Source organism: Nannobrachium achirus, assembly GCF_963921795.1.
Source record: "Nannobrachium achirus genome assembly, chromosome: 19".
NCBI classification, from domain to species: domain Eukaryota; kingdom Metazoa; phylum Chordata; class Actinopteri; order Myctophiformes; family Myctophidae; genus Nannobrachium; species Nannobrachium achirus.
The window spans coordinates 17,513,027-17,532,155 of NC_137826.1; the positions used below are offsets into that span (position 1 = coordinate 17,513,027).

The following is a 19,129-nucleotide window of genomic DNA, read 5'->3' on the forward strand; positions in this document are numbered from 1 at the left end:
ATGCCATCGTGTCCTGCATGGGGAATGTCCTCATTCCTGGGAGTATGTCTGGTCTCCTTGCTGCTCCCATCGCCCTGTGAAGCAGGGAGGATTCTGGTGTTCCCTGTAGATGGGAGCCACTGGATCAACATGAAGGTCATGATTGAGGAACTCCATGCCAGGGGACACCATATGGACGTGATAAGATCATCCACCAGCTGGTACATCAAAGATGATTCACCTCATTATAACACCATTGTCATCGAACAGGAACCTGTCCTTGAGGACTTTTTCCAGGAGTTCTTGGAAATCCACATGAAGGTACACCACCTAACTGACTGACTGACTGACTGACTGACTGACTGACTAAAGAAGTCTCTAATTCGTTCTCCAGCTATACCACCAACATGTGGAACGCCCTTCCGCAGGCAAATCCCTAGCATCCTTCAAAATTGGTCTGAAAAGTCACCTTCAGGCGGCTGCTACTACTAGTGTCGTCCCCCCCCCCCATTTTTCTGCTTCTGTAATTGATGTTATCCTATGAAAAGTACTCTGTTCTATCCGTCTGTCTTACAATGTTATATGAGATACATGAGATACATTCAATCAATGACTGACTGACTGACTGACTGACTGACTGACTGACTGACTGACTGACTGACTGACTGATTGTCAGTCAGTCAGATAGAAACCCATTCATTTTGATTTATTCACCCACTTACTCAATTGCTCATTAATGAATGATCCAATCCAATGATGTATTTCTTTCCATCTCTTTCTCAGGCGCAGCGGGAAAGCACCTCAGCGCTCACTTTCTTAAAAATTACCAAAGACTTTTTGTCCATGATCTCCGACGCCCATCTAATGGCCTGTGAAATGGTCATTCAAATGCTTGAGGACAAAAACCTGGTCAAGAGCTTGCTGGACGCACAGTATGACCTGGTACTGACAGACCCTGCCATCACAGGTGGAGTCGTGCTGGCCAAGTATCTCAAGCTCCCTCTGGTGCTCAATGTCCGCTGGATCACCAGTGGAGATGGACAGTTTGCCATAGCTCCCTCTCCTCTCTCATACATCCCTGTGCCGGGATCCGGCCTCACGGACAAGATGAACTTCATGCAGAGAGTCAAGAACATGCTGTTCCATGGCATCGTAGTCTTCCAGCAGAGGTTTGTGGTGGGGCCTCATTACGATGCTATCTGTGACAAATACATCGAGGGCGGATGTGACATCATGACGCTGCTTCAGGAGGCTGACATATGGCTGTTCAGATCCGACTTTGTGTTCGACTTCCCTCGGCCCACCATGCCAAACGTCATCTACATAGGAGGGTACCAGTGCAAGCCGAGCCAGCCACTGCCGGCTGAGCTGGAGGAGTTTGTCCAGAGTGCCGGGGAGCACGGTGTGGTCCTCATGACTCTGGGTACATTGGTCAATGCTTTACCGAGCGAGGTCGCTGATGAAATCGCCAGCGTCTTCGCCAATATGCCACAGAAGGTAACAGTCATTTAGGCCTTTGGCTTCATTTGAATGTGCATTCAATCAATATTAATTAAATAAACAATCAAGGAATCAAGGTCAATCAGTCGGTAATTAAAAACACTAGCGCAGTACCTGTTCGGAACATGGCTGCCATCGAAACGTTTGTCGCTTCTGCAGAACGGCAATCGACATAAACACTGGCAGATTTTTGTTTACCACTTATTGAAAATAATTTAACTTTAACCTTATTCTTCATTTCTTTGTCAGGTAATATGGAGGCACATCGGTGAACGTCCTTCTACTTTGGGTAACAACACCCTGATAGTAAAATGGATGCCCCAGAAGGACCTGCTGGGTCACCCTCAGATCAAGGCCTTCGTTGCTCACGGAGGAACCAACGGAGTCCAGGAGGCCATTTACCACGGAGTGCCCGTTCTCGGCATTCCCCTGTTCTTTGACCAGTATGACAACCTGCTGCGTCTGCAGGAAAGAGGAGCTGCAAAGATCATAGAGCTCTCTAACGTCAACGGGCGCACGTTTGAGCAGGGTCTAAACGAGGTGCTCCACCAAGACACCTACAGGAAGAACATGCAGAGACTCTCCCGTCTGCACAGGGATCAACCCATCACACCTATGGACCACGCCATCTTCTGGGTGGAGTTTGTGATGCGTCACAAAGGGGCGGCTCACCTGCGTACTGAGGCCTACAGGATGCCATGGTACGCATACTACTCTGTGGATGTGTTCCTGGTTCTGCTGACTGCTGTAGGTGGTCTCATGTTCACTACTGTGATCATGTTCAGGTTCCTGTGCTGCAGAGGAAGGAGGAAGATCAAGGATAAGCAACAATAACCCAATAGAATGTTATGAGAAACGTTGTCCACCCACGCCCACACACCATGCACGTACACACGCACATGCACGCATGCACACATGCACGCACGCACGCACGCACGCACGCACGCACGCACACACACACACACACACACGGTGCAAGTGCGTTACCCACTACCACAGTGGTTCTCAACCTTTTCAGCCCACGACCCCCAAAATAATTATATTTTAACTGGTGACCCCCCACCCTACGAGCACAAAAGTTGAGGCATTACATTTTGTATAACAGGCGTGGGTGTTGTGAGCATGCAGATCGGCTATATTCCCAATTTCTGCCTTTAATATTTGACAATATGGCCAATGTTACATTTTTCAATTTAGACGTATTAAAAGGGTCTTAAAAGTCCTTAAGTTGTCACTTTGGAAATGTGCAGATACCCTCTATACACTTAAACTTTATGTTGGTTTGTTTACTGTTGAGTGAGAAAACAATGTTGCACATTAAGATAATCATCTGGGGACCCCTCAAAATAATTTGGGGACCCCCCCTGGGTCCCGACCCACAGGTTGAGAACCACTGCACTACCATATATGACCGATCAAATAACTACCTCTCCAGTCATGAACAGTTAACACGCCATACAGGTGTTTTCAGTCATTCTATTACACTGCTAGCCAGATTGAAGCCGAGTGGAGCTATACTGACAGTTTTATGATCCAAAATCCAATGGGCTCAAAAGAATAACAAGATAAATGTATATGTGCAACAAAAAACAACATTCTTTTGAGGGAGCTGTCAATCATACCTAGTGTATGCATGCCCAGGCCCCACACAGCCCTGAGAAGTGGTAATCAGTCAGACTAAATGAAAGCACTTATATGAGTGTTAAGGGGCATTAAAATGACATCTCTCTCATTGGGGTGGCTCCTGTCAGAGGTAACGTTGAATGGAAGGCGCTAGAGGCGCTAGATCCTCCCAGTGGGGGCTCCTCAACGGCAGGTGAGCCAGTAGGGTACATTAGCAGTGACTATACGTTTACAAAAAATAAAATAAAAAGGAGTAAAAAAAGAAGAAACTAAACCACAGACTAAACAGTAAACTGCTGTTTCCTAGATGAGGATAGGAGGAATAGGATCATGATTTCCATGTGACTGTTTGAATGCTGGTGGAACTGAGGGAAAACAATTGTAATCATTTCAAATGTTTATAAACAATTTAGATCATACAAATTCTGAATTGTTGGGTCATTATTCCCATTTCATTTCCTGTGTACTGTCTTTCCTCAGCATTGTTACATGAACCGTATCAACTTTCCTCTGTCCACAACATTCTGCAGAACCCAATACCCCTCAATAATCTGGTGAAACAGGCCCCATGGTCTTGTGATGTAATCTGGCTTACAAAACAAGGGGGAGGAAAATCTCCCACAGCAAAGCTAAGGTCATAAAAACATGGTAAAAGGAGATGAAAGAGCATACATTTGTGTTGTGAACATGTATGTGTCTTGTGTAACCTTGTGATAATACTGATAAGAGATCCACTCAGGTTAAGGGTCACGTTCAGAACAGAGAGACTGGAATTTGGACTCAAATGCAAGGATTTACAGTAGTGACCACCTGAAGACTAATAGCAGGACATTTCCAGCAAAGGTAAGTTCACATGATGCTCCTTTTAATCTATTTTGTAGAGGATATCTTAAATATAGTTCTAATATGGTCCGTGTATTTTGTGGCCAATTGGCATTTTGTGTTACTAATATGTTAAGTGATAATGCAGACTCTTATGCAACCCATGGAGGATGAAGTTATTATGGCCTACCGAAATGGCTCTGTTACAGTTTTACTCAGCTGCTTATATACACAATTCCTGGAACTCACATGTTCTAAAATCTTCACACACAATTTTAAAAACTCACCCCCATTGGTCATTTGTCAGGTTTAAATGACAGAGAGAACTGGTCAATGGCAAGAATGGTGGCTGAATTTTTTTTTCCTTCTTTTTTTTCCTTTTTTTCTTTTTGAGGTGAGAAGAGAACAAGGCTCCTATGTCAGCATGCAAACTTTCCAGGAAGGGAAAGGCTGTATAGTTTTTAACTTGGTATCCCCCCTGGGCGTCCGGTGGCCTACTGGTCAAGGCGCATACCACATAGGCACCACCACATTGGCATGGTTGCCGCGGCGTCGCCGGTTTGATTCCCGATCCGGACAAAGTTTACCGCATGTCACTCCCCATCTCTCTCCCCATTTCCTGTCAGTCTACTGGACCTCCCTTGGCCAATAAAGGCAAAAAGCCCAAAAAATAAAAAAAATAAAAAAAAATAAAAAGAAAAAACTTGGTATCCCATCGGTGATGTCATTGGTAGGCAGGTTTCTGAAATGTCCATGGCTCACCAATGAGACACTGAGTACACAGAAATGGTACCGTCACGGGGCAGCCGTGCCCGTGCCCTATACACCTGACTGCTTTCTATAACATGAAAATGAATGAAATGTTTATTTACGTAAATTGTCCTTGAGTTTTTCTCCCAAGCTATATTTGTTTAGTGGTAACGCATCTTAAGTATGTTTAGGTTACTTTTATATGGAAGTATTGGTGCTGTGTCCTGTGGTAGGAGCTACTCCTATTTAAAGAAGGCTGCAGGGACAGACAAGTTATTTAGATGTGGGCAAGTAACATCCCTGGGGGAGAACTACAGGGCCTTGCTGTGATCAAGGTATAGCCGGAAGAGAGCGCTTGTCCAGTTGGGTTTTTTAATGTTGGCCTTAAGAGTTTGTTTTTCATTTTCATTATTCTCCGTCAGTTTTTATGTTTTGCATTGTCCGTCCAAGCACTGTAAATATATGTGCACAAACTGTTGGTCTTTTGGAGGAGTTGGGGCTAAAAGGAAAAACTAAATGGCATCTATGACTGTTCTTGGAGCCTGGGCCGATCGGGCAACGTTACAGGTGCCATGTTATAAGTGATGACCAATTATACTAAGATAAGATTGAAAATGGGTGAAGTACACCTTTGAGAATATGAGTGAAACAGACCCTGACATTATAAGAAAGGACTTGCATATGTGTTATGGGTGCTCTGACCCATAATGGAGTTGACTCATGAATGAATACACAGACATTGTTAATAGTAATGACCTTGTCAAAATGTAATTAGAAGGTATACAATGTGAAGACTTTGCAGTGTTTTGTTGATTTGAGGTGAGCAGTTGGATTGTTGCTTTGTGTGTGTGTGTGTGAGTGTGCAGTTGCCTTGCTCTGTGGACCGGCACGCCTTTAACCTGTATTGCCTCACCAACAATAAACCCTTGGATATATTTAACTCCTTTGGATTTGTTCTTGTTCATTTCATTATAAATTACAAAGTATTATCAAGTAATGGTACTTGAGAGGACCCAAGTACTTCTGTTCCAGCTGTTTTATTTTTCTTTCCTCTGATACAATATTGTGGCCTCAATGTTAGGATTGATTGTTCCAAGGTAATCAACCATATGAAATTAGTGGGTTACTTTTTAGGCTTGGTGTTTGCACCTAAAGAAAGGTGCTGTCTTGAGGTTAAGTTTGTGCTACAGGAACAGGCCTTTTGATTAAGCAATTGAGTAAAAAACTGACCAACTAAAATGGCTTCATGGATTGCTGCTCAAAGCACATTTTGTCTTGAACTTGTCACAATCTGGTTTTGTGGTGAAGACCCAAATGCAGAAATCAATGTCTAGTACATGAATGCAGGAAACCCAGGAGTGCAAATACGAAGACTACTTAACTTAAACATGGTTAACACAAGCATACACTGAACAAATAGTATACAACAGTACTTGTAAACACACACTGACTGACTGAGGAACTGACAGCAAAACAATGAACCAGAGAGCAGTCATAGGAAGTCTTAAATAGGCTCTGGCCAACTAGGCAACAGCTCACAGCTGCGAAGCCGGGAGGAGCTCAGATTGTCAATCAGGTACTCACAAGAGGGGAAGGGACGGGCAAGGGCCAGACCCAGACTGTGACAGAACTGGTTAACAGACACCACAGAATCCTGGGCGATAATAGATCACTACAGCATTTTAAAAATGTCTTTCTCTCTTTATTAGGTACCATGCTATCTTACCCTGCATGGGGAATGTCCTCATTCCTGGGAGTATGTCTGGTCTCCTTGCTGCTCCCATCGCCCTGTGAAGCAGGGAGGATTCTGGTGTTCCCTGTAGATGGGAGCCACTGGATCAACATGAAGGTCATGATTGAGGAACTCCATGCCAGAGGACACCATATGGACGTGATAAGAGCGTCCAGCAGCTGGTACATCAAAGCTGCTTCACCTCATTACAACATCATCCCTGTCCACCAGGAGCCTGTTTTTGAGGACATTTTCGGGGAGTTCTTGGATATCAACTTTAAGGTTTGCCATGACAGTTTGATTGACTGGGTCATGTACTGTAATGCCTCATTCACATACAGAAAAGCCAAGCTAATGGTTTGCTTGGTAATTCAATGTATTCTCTATGCAAACCAGCTTTTCAAATTTCCAAGCTGGAAAAAAAGCTTGGAATTTTTTAAAGCTGGTTTGCATAGAGCAGGGTTTCCCAAACTTTTTTGTCTCAGGGCACTCCATAAATATTTTTTTAATCCGAGGCACCCCTACAGTACATTATAATTTTCACTCCCAGCACCTTATATTTATAGCATATCGTCGTTGTCGGGTGGAAACCTTGTGTCCAAAACCTTTCGTTTTGTATTTATCATCTATAAAATACAAGCACACAGTAGATCGGCTGTTTTCACTAGTTTTGTGCGACAGTCTTGTATGATGCAAGGCTTTGCTTTACCAAAAGACGTACACATTTGAAACTTGGAGATACAAGGTTTCTGCCCGGCAGTGACGATATTTTAGTGATTATGTTGCGAGGAAAACTTTGAGATAATAGCCATTTTGGTTAGAACTGACTGAAAATAACTTTGTACTTCAAGTTTAAAATGATACTGAATATTTTTTCAAGTCTCAGAATAAATTCCAAATATTATCAAATTATCTCGCGGCACCCCTGGACTACGGTCACGGCACCCCAGGGTGCCCCGTCACCCACTTTGAAAACCCCTGGCATAGAGAATACATTGAATTACCAAGCAAACCATTACCTTGGCTTCTCTCAGTGTGAATGCAGCATTACTTGTTGGTTGGTTGATTGATTGATTGGTTTATTGTTTGATTGATTGTTTGATTGATTGATTCGTCACTCTGTCAGTCATAAAGGCTAGTCAAAAAGGGAGTCAAATAATTAAAACAATGGTCAGAAACTCTGTCATGTTGATTCATTCATTCCCTGATTCATTCACTTACTCAACCACTCCTTTAGCATTAATTCATCTAATTATGTATTTTTAAATTTCTTTCAGGCGCAGCTGGAAAGCGCATCACTACTCAACCTCCTTAAACTTGCCAAGGACATTTTCTCCATGATGTCCAACATCCATTATCTAACCGGCGAAATGGTCATTCAAATTCTTGAGGATGAAAAGATGGTGAAGAGCTTGCTGGAAGCTCAGTATGACATGGTACTGACAGACCCTGTAATCGGAGCTGGAGCAATACTGGCCAAGTATCTCAAGCTCCCTCTGGTGCTCAATGCCCGCTGGAACATCGGTGGGGAAGGACATTTCGACATAGCCCCCTCTCCTCTCTCATACATCCCTGTGCCGGGATCCGGCCTCACGGACAAGATGAACTTCATGCAGAGGGTCAAGAACATGCTGTTCCACTGGATGATACTCTTCCAGCAGAGGATACTCGTGGGGCGCCATTACAACGCAGTCTGTGACAAGTACATAGAAGGCGGATGTGACATCATAACGCTCCATCAGGAGGCTGACATATGGCTGTTCAGGTCAGACTTTGTGTTCGACTTCCCTCGGCCCACCATGCCAAACGTTGTGTACATAGGAGGGTATCAGTGCAAAGTGAGTGATCCACTGCCGGCAGAGCTGGAGGAGTTTGTACAGAGCGCTGGTGAGCACGGTGTGGTCATCATGACTCTGGGTACACTGGTCAAGGCTTTACCAAGTGAGATTGCCAATGAGATCGCCAGCGTCTTCGCCAAAATGCCTCAGAAGGTAACAGTCGTTTAGGTCTTCGTTTTCATTTTGATATGACTTCAATCAATGATAATCTAGTAAACTTTCATTCATTCAATCAAGGTCAATCAATCAGTAATGAAAATCTAGCACAGTACCTTGGCTGCCAGTCAAACGCATGCCGCTTTTGGAGAACTGCTCATCCAATTGACTTGGCACTCAATACTGCAGTTATTTTTCAACAATGCACCTTCCAAGCATGAAGTCAATTGGATGAATGGTTCTCCATCTCTTGTTCTAGAGATTTTAGTTTGCGTAAGTGTCTGAATAATCAAAAACTAGTCTACAATTTAAAGTTATTTTCTTTTTTGGTCTTAATTTCCTTGTCAGGTAATATGGAGGCATATCGGTGAACGTCCTTCTACTTTGGGCAACAACACCCTGATAGTGGAATGGATGCCCCAGAAGGACCTGCTGGGTCACCCTCAGATCAAGGCCTTCGTCGCTCATGGAGGAACCAACGGAGTCCAGGAGGCCATTTACCATGGAGTGCCCGTTCTCGGCATTCCCCTGTTCTTTGACCAGTATGACAACCTGCTGCGTCTGCAGGAGAAAGGAGCTGCGAAGATCATAGAGCTCTCTAACGTCAACGGGCGCACGTTTGAGCAGGGTTTAAACGAGGTGCTCCACCAAGACACCTACAGGAAGAACATGGAGAGACTCTCCCGTCTGCACAGGGATCAACCCATCACACCTATGGACCACGCCATCTTCTGGGTGGAGTTTGTGATGCGTCACAAAGGGGCGGCTCACCTGCGTACTGAGGCCTACAGGATGCCGTGGTACGCATACTACTCTGTGGATGTGTTCCTGGTTCTGCTGACTGCTGTAGGTCTCCTCATGTTCACTACTGTGATCATGTTCAGGTTCCTGTGCTGCAGAGGAAGGAGGAAGATCAAGGATAAGCAGCAATGATCTAAGAAAGTAGACTTTGTCCACATATGCAATACTTTGAGTTGTTTATGTCTTTGAACATAACAGACACTTACCTCACATGACATCACTCAAATAATCACAGACTATACGAGCCAATTCTTAGACATCAGAATCAGTTTACTAGTCGAGTATTATATTTATGATATAAGAGGAAAAGTTCTCTGTTTCACAGTCATCCTGGCAGCACTGATGGGAACTTCAAGCAGCTCCACAACAATGTCGATCTTGGAGGGCCTTATATTGGGTTGTGTATTGGTACTATTGACTTACAATAAAATGTTCTTCTAAAAAGGACAGGTTTAATTTCTTATTGATGGAGATACCTATGAGCAAAACTAACATTACATACTGGTGCCTGGGGCACAAAATGTTAAGAACCTCTGCTCCACAGTGAGTTGTGGAAAGTCTGAGAAAATATAACAACCGGTGATGTCACATACAGTATTCTTTTCGCTTTGGCTTGGATCTTTTCTCATTTCATTTAATAGTTCAGCTGATGAGTAAATAGTTGTGTCTAAAATAGGCAATGTGCCGTTGAAATGGAGTAAAGCACAGTATTGTCTTTCAGCAGACAACGTATTTATTAAAAAGAGAGCACAGAAACAAACATCATCATGAATCATCATCACAGACATAATTAACTTTTCTAAAAGATTTTCTGGCAGGGTGGTGGTCACGACTCACAGATGTTATCACATTTAGTCTGACACTCTCTATACCTTATCCCACTCCCCTCAGTGGATATTATTAAACTTGGGTCCAACCACCAGATTTGACCGACATGAATTTAGCGTAATCTAAATAATTACCCATTGTTTGGTCATCAGCAGCCCAGACCTGCTGTCTGCCCCCCCCCTCTCTAAATGAGGAAGGACAGATGTTTATTCTATGTAGGTCTGTACTTATTGTCTCGCATCATGCCCTCATCAACTGTGCCAAAGATCACTGTGACAAAGGTTAATTACCCTGAGGGAAATGACACAATAGACATTCAACATGTAGAGGACACACATGGGGTCTTTTTGACCTGATGGTCAAGATTCAATGTTTGCCTGAGCTAGCAGGCTATGTTAGCTCAATGTGGTTACCATTTCAGCTCTGAAACTGGGTTAGAAGAGGAAAGTTAGGAAAGTGTAGCTTTAATGCCATTATTACATTACTCTGATTACATTATAGGACCAGTAAGACTCCCTATCGGGAGATAAGCGACCATAAGGTCGCAGCGTGATTTTAGGGCAAAATGTGTAAGAGCAGTGTCCAAAAATGTGTTTGAAAAAATCGGCCTGATGGTGGCGCTATATGGGACAGATCCATGTTGATGAGATGAGTGCAGACATACTGTGTACCGATTTGCGTGATTTTAGGCCAAAATCTGTAGGAGCAGTGTCCAAAAGTGTGTTTTACAAAAATCGGCCTGAAGGTGGCGCTAAATGCGACAGATCCATGTTGATGACATGAGTGTAGACATACTGTGTACCGATTTGCGGAAAGTTAGGAAAGTGCAGCTTTAATGCCATTATTACATTACACATCTTCACATGCATACTCTGATTACATTATAGGATAATTAATTATACATTAAATACGCAAGGCCCTTCTCATAACATACTGTAAGTCAAACATCAGTAGGTGTGGTTGAGAGAGTCTGTCTGTCCAGCAGATTAATGTGTCCATTCACCCTGACCCTGGCTGGATACCCAGATATCATCCTTAGAAGCATGAGGTGCCATATTGTAAATAAATACTGTACAATACAACAGCCGTATACGGGAGGAAACTGTATTTTGAGTTCCGTGAGACAGTTTTTTACACAAATACTTAAATTACTGAAATGAATACTGTTCCAGGATGCCTGGCAATCCTACAATGAGATCCTCTAATCCTATAGCAACAGCTGTACCAGAAGAAGAATACTGTACAATCCTGAGTGTTAATTGAATTCATTTAATACCCTATCATTTGGTTTCATTTCTATTGTTCCACTGATGCTTTCATTGTGCAGTTGGATCATGGGTCACATGCAGAACATTGAATACAGATATATGAATTTAATAGGATATATACTAAATGGAATATACAATATATTGGCTGCAATTAGATATGTTGGTAAATATAGTGAATACAACTAAATATCATCTCTGTCGTGTCGGTTGGAATCATCCCAAAACTGTCTGTCACTTTTTCAGGATTCAAATGTAAAAATAGCAAAAGTAAATTCAGCCTCTACATTCCCTTTGTCTCCACTTGAACGGAACACTAACTCATCTAGAATTCAATTTAACAGGTAAAAGAGCGGTACCGCTGAGGGCTACAGTAATATACCTCTTAAATGTATTAGTTGTAACAGTAACTTTTTCCTAAACCTGTGTGAGGAAATGATTATAAGAACACAGTGAAATCCTGGGTGGTGTTTTAACTTGTGTGGGTATAAATGGAATAAAAAGACTGTTCCGGGTACTTTTTGGTTAGACTTGTGCATGCACTCAGAGTTAAATAAACACTCTGGATTTTGCTGTGTACACGACCCGGCGACCTGGCTCTCCTGCCAAACTCAGACTGAACAGACAGCGTTGGTTCTTTCATGCACAGGAACCACTGTCCAGAATGTGTCTAGTAAAATACATAACCCACACCAGATATTCAGCAAGATGGAGAAGATTACGTTTCCTTTACTGGACAGGATATCATGGGGTGAAAGTTTCCACTGTGCAGTACAAAGAACACAACAGCATAACGTTTATGCATTCATCTAGTCAAATACATTTCGCGTGTTTTGAAATGCAAACAAATGGTCAGGAAGTAAACTAACCCTACATGGGAATATTCTATTATTATTATTATTATGTAATACATTTTGGGAGTCATTTCCTCAACGACGCCCCACTGCCACAGTGTCTTTTAGGATATACTTTGGGAGAAATGTTTGTATCTTTACAAAATGTCATGTTCATATTTTCTGCGGTACATATTTTTGTATGCAATCAATTGAATACGTAGGACCATAATGGATGGTTTCCTTTTTTTGAGTAAAGTATTTAGTCAATCATAAAACAGATAGCAAATGTCGCTTTCATACTGTACACACATTAATGTCAGTTTCTGTTAAAACAATGTAAGGTTTTCATCTTTAAAGATTAGACATTTTATATGTATCATTGCTTCAGTGACCATTATGCAACAGAAAGGCAGTACAGATGAGAATGAGTGAGAGAGGGATGGAAGGTAGACTGATATCATAATTGCGATGTCATGGTACAGTACGCTATGAAACGGGGAAAGCAGAGCTGACTGGATACGCTGTGAAATTAGTGTCTTAATGGAAAACTTGGAACGTGATACTTCTGTTTCCCCGGCTGCATTTGTGGTAATCCTAGCATCATACATATACTTCAAATGATTACTCAACGTATGCAAGGCTATAGGATGGAGGATGGAGGATGGAAACACAAAGTAAACTTTACACAATAAGATCTTTGATTTATCAAAACAATTTATCTTCTGACCTACAGTACAAGAGAAGAACACCTTGAAGCAATCATTGTCTGGATTGTCTTCGATATGTCCTGAGTTCATATGGCCTTGATTTAAAGGGATGAGTGGGCGAGCCGTGCTCCCACTACAAGCATTACATTACAGTTATCATGGGGAGATACAGTACATGAGCTTATAGATGATATGATGACGGGAAATCTGTGAAAACGCTCCAAGAGCTGTAAATTCGCTGATGTGAAAGATGAAGCTTGGAACTGTAAATGTATCGTATTAAAAATCTAGAGGATAACTCTGTGTGTGTGCTCACGTGCGAATGTGTACGTATGTGCATGTGTTGTTCGTGCATGCATGTGTGCAGCAGTGCGTTCAACAGGAAGGAATGATGCGGTATTAAATGTGGGGATTAAGAGGTCTACAAGGACAAACTGGTTGTAGTTTAAACAATGATCCTTTCATGTCTTCACAGTATAATCTGGAGTGTTGAAAGTGTAAAACATGGACTCATATAGGTTTTGGCAGGATCAAGAACAGGGATTTTCTGACCTTCCAAATTGACTTTCACTATAATGTAAGGTATAATAACATATGGTACAGTATGGTATGGTAACACTGGCGGAACAAGTCAAAACGTGATCTAATATAATGTGAGTAAAAGGTCTATCTATTTGAAAATGACAAAGGAAACTCCCCAAAGTTCCCTTTAGACTTTAGAGAACACTGCTGTATGGAAACGTAAAGGGAAGAACCACTGAGATGAGGCATACATTATTCCTCACACACACGTTGAAAGAGACCAGACCAAAGTGTGTAAAACATCATGATTTCATTTACACAAACAAAGGACACATTTCAATCGTCTCTGCATTGTGTTTGTGTTGATAGTTTTGTCCCTTTGTTATGAAGTACATACACAAAATCCAGGTTCCGTTTTTCCCCCAAAATACCCTGTTTTCATCACATCTGCAGTTATGACCAAACCTGACCGTGTTTGGACTGACCTGATATTTTCCTCAAGTGTGTTGCAAGCGCTCTATTCCTCTGTATTAGGTTGGCCCTGTCCAAGCCTGGATAAAGCCAAAAGTAAAAAATAAATAAATAAACAAATATGTCGCTGACTCAAACTCGACCCTCGATCCAAACAAGATGGAGAACCACAGAGTCATGGGGTCTCTGGTAACTGTAAGACCCTCACACTCTGCACACTGTTTTAGCTCCTTGGTGATAAGCCAAGGTCATTGACCCCAACATCTGTTGGAAGAACTGCCTATAAAAAAATGGCAAAAGACCCACTCCCCCAAGAATATATTTTTTTGTCTTATGTTACATTTGTCTTTTTGAAGCCTATACCCGTTCATTGTAGTTTCCTGTGCTCCGCATATCTCTCCAAAGCATTAATATACAGTAGTTTTACAACTCAAATCTGGATTTCAGAACTGAAAACAGGTCTGATGCAGGGAAAGCAACTCAGACGAGGTGCGACGGCACACACAGAAAGACAATCAGAACCTCGCAAATGCATAATTATTCAGTAAGGAGTATGCATGGATGTTTTACAAACAAGCGCTTCCCCCATCACACCCCCGACACCACTGTGGTACCCGTCCTGTCTTGTCAGCCAAGGAGCCTTGCCGTGTGTTTCTTTGTGCATTCTCTGGATTACGCAATTTCTGGAGGATCAAATGTATATCACAGCATTTATAGCACACCATGGGACATATGAACAGGGACTTTAAAGCAGTCCTCAACTCTGTCTCACCTTTATTCATATAATAAGATAAGTTACTGTATAGTGTGATGTTCCCTGTAGGGACATTTGTTTTAGACTCCTGCAGTTCCACAAAAGTGCAAGTTCCACAGAATTTCTTGATATTATACCTACTTACTTACTGACAGAAAAACAAAGGTTTTAGTCATAATTTCCGATTGGATAATGATTTCCTTGTGTGTACAGTGCGTGCATGCGTGCGTGCGTGCGTGCGTGCGTGCGTGCGTGCGTGCGCGCGTACGCGCGTACGTACGTGTGTGCGTGTGTATGCATGCATGTATAATTCAAGGCTGCTCAACAGCACCCCTCTGGTCACCCAGCGGTACTCAGGCTACATACTGTACAGACAGACACACATACATTCACGCATAGATACACACATACACACATGGCCACGCTATGAAGACGGTGTGACCACCGCTCAAAAATGGTACTAAACAGCGCTAAAAGTTGTTGTTTGGCTTGTAATCAAAGGGGAACACTATGTACCTTACAAGGTGCTAGTGCTAAATAACGACCTAAACTGTCTAAACTAAGTTGAAACTAGCCTTGCGTAGTCAGGCTGACTCATCTGCGAAGAGAAAAGCCTGGTGACAATATCAGGCAGAGACTGTTCAACTTCCGCTGTGAGAATTTCAACGGAAGACGAGGATGTAACTTCCGCCAAACACAGCACTTCCGCCACTTCCGCTAGAACCAACCGAAAGTCATATTGTGGCCAGGGTGAGTTGAAACTAACCTGAACGAAACTGAAGAGCCAGTAGAAATCCTCTAAAGAACGATACAGGCGCTTAACTGGTTCTTTGTACAGCAGTTATACTGTAGCACCACTGAAGTTGAATTGCTGAATTTTTGTGTGTATATAATGCATTTGTGTGTGTACAGTATTTATACTGTAGCTATTATTTACAGTACGCGTGCATTGCAGAATTGTTGCAGATGTGTTTAGTGACATGACTGATAGCGAGTCAATCAGTTAAGATGCCTGTTCAAGAAGCACTTCTCATTAAGAGAAAACAAACTGTGAGAGATGTATTGCACACTGAAAACATTATGCAGCTCACTCTGTGTTGATAGTGTGCTCTTGAGAGTGTATCCTATAAAGAGAACCAAATGGACCTGTACGGGTTCCATCTGTACAATACACTCTCAAGAGTGTGTGTCTCTCTGGAGCCCAGTATGATGCAGTCACAAGTAGGCCGCTCTGATAAACACTGAATGATTTTGAAAAGTGGAAACTTGTAAGAGTGGAAACCAATATAGACCTTTGGCCACAAGCTGCAACCACCTTTATAAGTCTGGGTTCTGGTACACGTCAAAACTCAGAGACATTTTTTGGGATAGAGGCAAAACCCACGTTTAAATTGATTCGTTTATTGACAGACAGATCTTTCTGCCATGCTTTTTTTTTTGTCTTCGAAGCCTCGTTATTTACCTTGGCAACGAGGGGCTTCTGGAAAACGTCTGATTGGTGCTTATAGTAGACTTGGATAATAATAGCGTTATAATATGCCCCGAAATGAGACAGAGCAAAAGTTCAATAGTCATCAATTTTGTTCACTAAATCTAAGCACATAATAATGGATGGAATGACAATATAATGGTCAACAATTATGCATTCTACACTAAAACTGAGACATAATTTCAAACTTCTGCAGAATGTTTGCTTATTCTTTCTCTTCCTCTAATGAATCTAGCCAAGCCACACCTTCAGCAGTAGACCTACTAATGCTGCTGCTGCTACAGTGCTACTACTACTTCTACCACACACACATGCACGCATGCACGCACGCACGCACAGACGCGCACACACGCACGCACACACACGCACGCGTGCACGCACGCACGCACACACACACACACACACACACACACACACACAGTAACAATGATGCTGAGTGTCAGGTGTTTGAACAGCGCTGCATTCCACTTCAATCTTTGGCACCAGGACATCTACAATATGAATGGGTGACATCATTTTCTCCATGCACACAGACCGTTTTCATTTCTCTGGTCATCAGTGGTGGAAACTTAAGTACTTTGCTACGTAATTAAAATGTTTAAGGTATTTGTACTTTACTTGAGTATTTCCATTTTCCAATACTTTTACTATTAATACACTATACATCTCTGATCCAAATATTGTACTTTTACTCCACTACAATTGTTTGGATCCATATCACTGTTGATCCAAGCAATCGTTTGATTGATCATAATAAACATGCATGCTGAAAAGGCATGAGGCGGGCCCACCCATTTGACCACTAAGATGGGTGGGCCACGTGCGAACGCTTCAGAGACTTTCAAGTGGGCCATGATCCTGGGAAGTGCTGGGTTAGGAATGTACACATGCTGGGTGAAGAGGCTGCTGTGTGCTTCCCAGGAGAGCAGAGAAGTATGCAAGACAGACAGCCTACCGGTACATCACTGATTCCATTCAATCAGGAAAACCGCTCAGCAGCCACATAACAAGGACGATCTTTGTGGGGGATTTGGATGGCGTATGCAATTGATATTATAGTTACAGTATATTATAGGCTATTTTTTAGATACTGCATAGTGCATACTGTATTTTTTCCAAATAATAGCCAGAGCGTTTAATTCACAAAAACCCCTGGAGGTTCATTGGTGCCTGGTGGCTATTTGCACCCGCCATTTGAATGGCTGGCGATGCACAAAATTGGTCAGACCCCCGACGGGTATTTGCCCCCGGGGTATTATTTCGAAATATACGGTAGATAGGTTCAGATATGTCCTTCTAAACAGATTGTTGTAGTTACAGTACATAACCTCTAATGTAAATGCCAAAACTGCATGAGGGGACATAATTGTTCTGACATATTGAAATGAAAGACTAAGTAAAGTACAGTCACTGTATCACTTTAAGGACAAGTTCCAATACAAACACTGAGTAAATGGAACAAATCAACAACTGGATGTGCCTTAATAATTGTCTTCAATCAAACAAAGACAAAACTGAAGTAATAGTTTTAGGAGCCAATGAAGACCGATTGAAAATCAGTGCCCAGCTTCCATCTGTAGCCTAATGTTAAAAGCGTCTATAGCCAAAGACAAAAACCTTGGTGTAGTCATGGACTCAGACCTAAATTTAAACGGCCACATTCACAATCACATTGCTAGTCAGCCTACTATCACCTAAAAAATATATATATCACGGATTAAAGGACTTATGGCATATCTTTTTTATTTTTTAATGTGCAGGCAAGAAGACACATTAGCAACAAAATACCTAGAGCAATGGGGGATTTACAATAGAGAATATTCAGAATAAAGCGCCTTCCAGACAGACAGCAGTTGACGCTGATGTTTTCTTGTTTCTCCACCGCGGCACGATCCCTTCACCCACGTTAATAGTCCCCCGTCTGAAACAGCCTTTATAGTCTTCCAGAAGTCTATAGAGCAAGCCGTGGAATTAATGACGTGTTGACTGAAAAGAGACACTTACTGTGGAAACAAAGAACAATGTTATCTACACAGGGGTTCCCAAACGTTTCCGTGTCAAGGACCCTCAAATAGCCTCTGTGCTGCGGCTCCCGGGCCGGTTGCAAAATGGCTTAAAACAACAGATCTACAAAGCTCACTTCTTGTGAATTTGTAGATTTGCTATTTTCATTATCTCATTTCATTATTTCATTAACAAATACAAAAATTGACCTTTAAGGGTCCTTTTGGTTCCATTTTGGCACTGAGTTATGGGGTCCTTGGAAATTAAACGTTTGTGAAACCACTGCTCTGTTTTATGAATTGAATTTGAATTGAAACTATTTTTATTAGATGATATAATATAAATTCCCTGCATGTCGGGATCTTTGCTGTGTCTTCACTCTATACTTCTCTGGGAGTAGACTAGAGAGGCAGGCACGTGCACAAATATTAAAGGGGGCTTGAGCCCCCGCCCTTTAACCTGTCTGTAAACAGTGCTCTCTCTAGACCATGAATGCAGTTTTCACTGTGGTGAAAGAAATGCAAATGCCCAAGATAATTGCCTTTTCCTAACTCTCCTGAACGTGAACATAGCATCTTATGTTGAAAGAATTGCCCTCTCAGTGTAGAAATCCATGCCGTCACGCCACATCTCCAGTATTCACTTGATTATGCTTAGTTTAGAGTGGCATCAAAATAGCCAACCTCCAAGCTCACAATGCATCACAGCGCGACACGCTGTGATCTTGGAGGTCTGCTATTTTCAATATTTTCACCAACAGGCCCTTTAGAAACTTCAGACCGGGGGCACGGTGGCGCAGTGGTTAGCGCTTCGCCTCACAGCTAGAAGGTCCTGGGTTCGATTCCCGCCGGGGGACGCTGTGGGCGCTGGCGGCGTGTTCCTCCTCCGCGTCATCAGCGCCTACACCCTAGGTGGGGTTGGCGATAGGGCCTTTCTGTGTGGAGTTTGCATGTTTTCCCCGTGTCTCCTAGGGTTGATACCCTCACAAAAACATGCAGGTAATCCTGGTCTCAATAATGCCTCCCCCTGGCCAGCCGGGGCGCCTGATGGAG

At 42.6% G+C, this 19,129-nt stretch overlaps 2 protein-coding genes across 2 annotated transcripts; both read left to right on the top strand.

Annotated features, from left to right (window-relative positions):
• On the top strand, positions 1-2,313 carry LOC308304648 (UDP-glucuronosyltransferase 2C1-like; the record flags this gene model as incomplete). The annotated part of the gene is made up of 3 exons (XM_080749272.1): positions 1-300; positions 763-1,476; positions 1,729-2,313. 3 exons carry the CDS (start codon positions 1-3, stop codon positions 2,311-2,313), a joined length of 1,599 nt encoding a protein of 532 aa, XP_080605398.1.
• A 4,099-nt stretch (positions 2,314-6,412) lies between these two features.
• Positions 6,413-9,333, top strand: LOC308304649 (UDP-glucuronosyltransferase 2C1-like; the record flags this gene model as incomplete). Its single annotated transcript, XM_080749273.1, has 3 exons — positions 6,413-6,688; positions 7,684-8,397; positions 8,749-9,333. The coding sequence occupies 3 exons, from the start codon at positions 6,413-6,415 to the stop codon at positions 9,331-9,333; spliced, it is 1,575 nt and encodes a 524-aa protein (XP_080605399.1).
• Between the last annotated feature and the right edge of the window lie 9,796 nt (positions 9,334-19,129).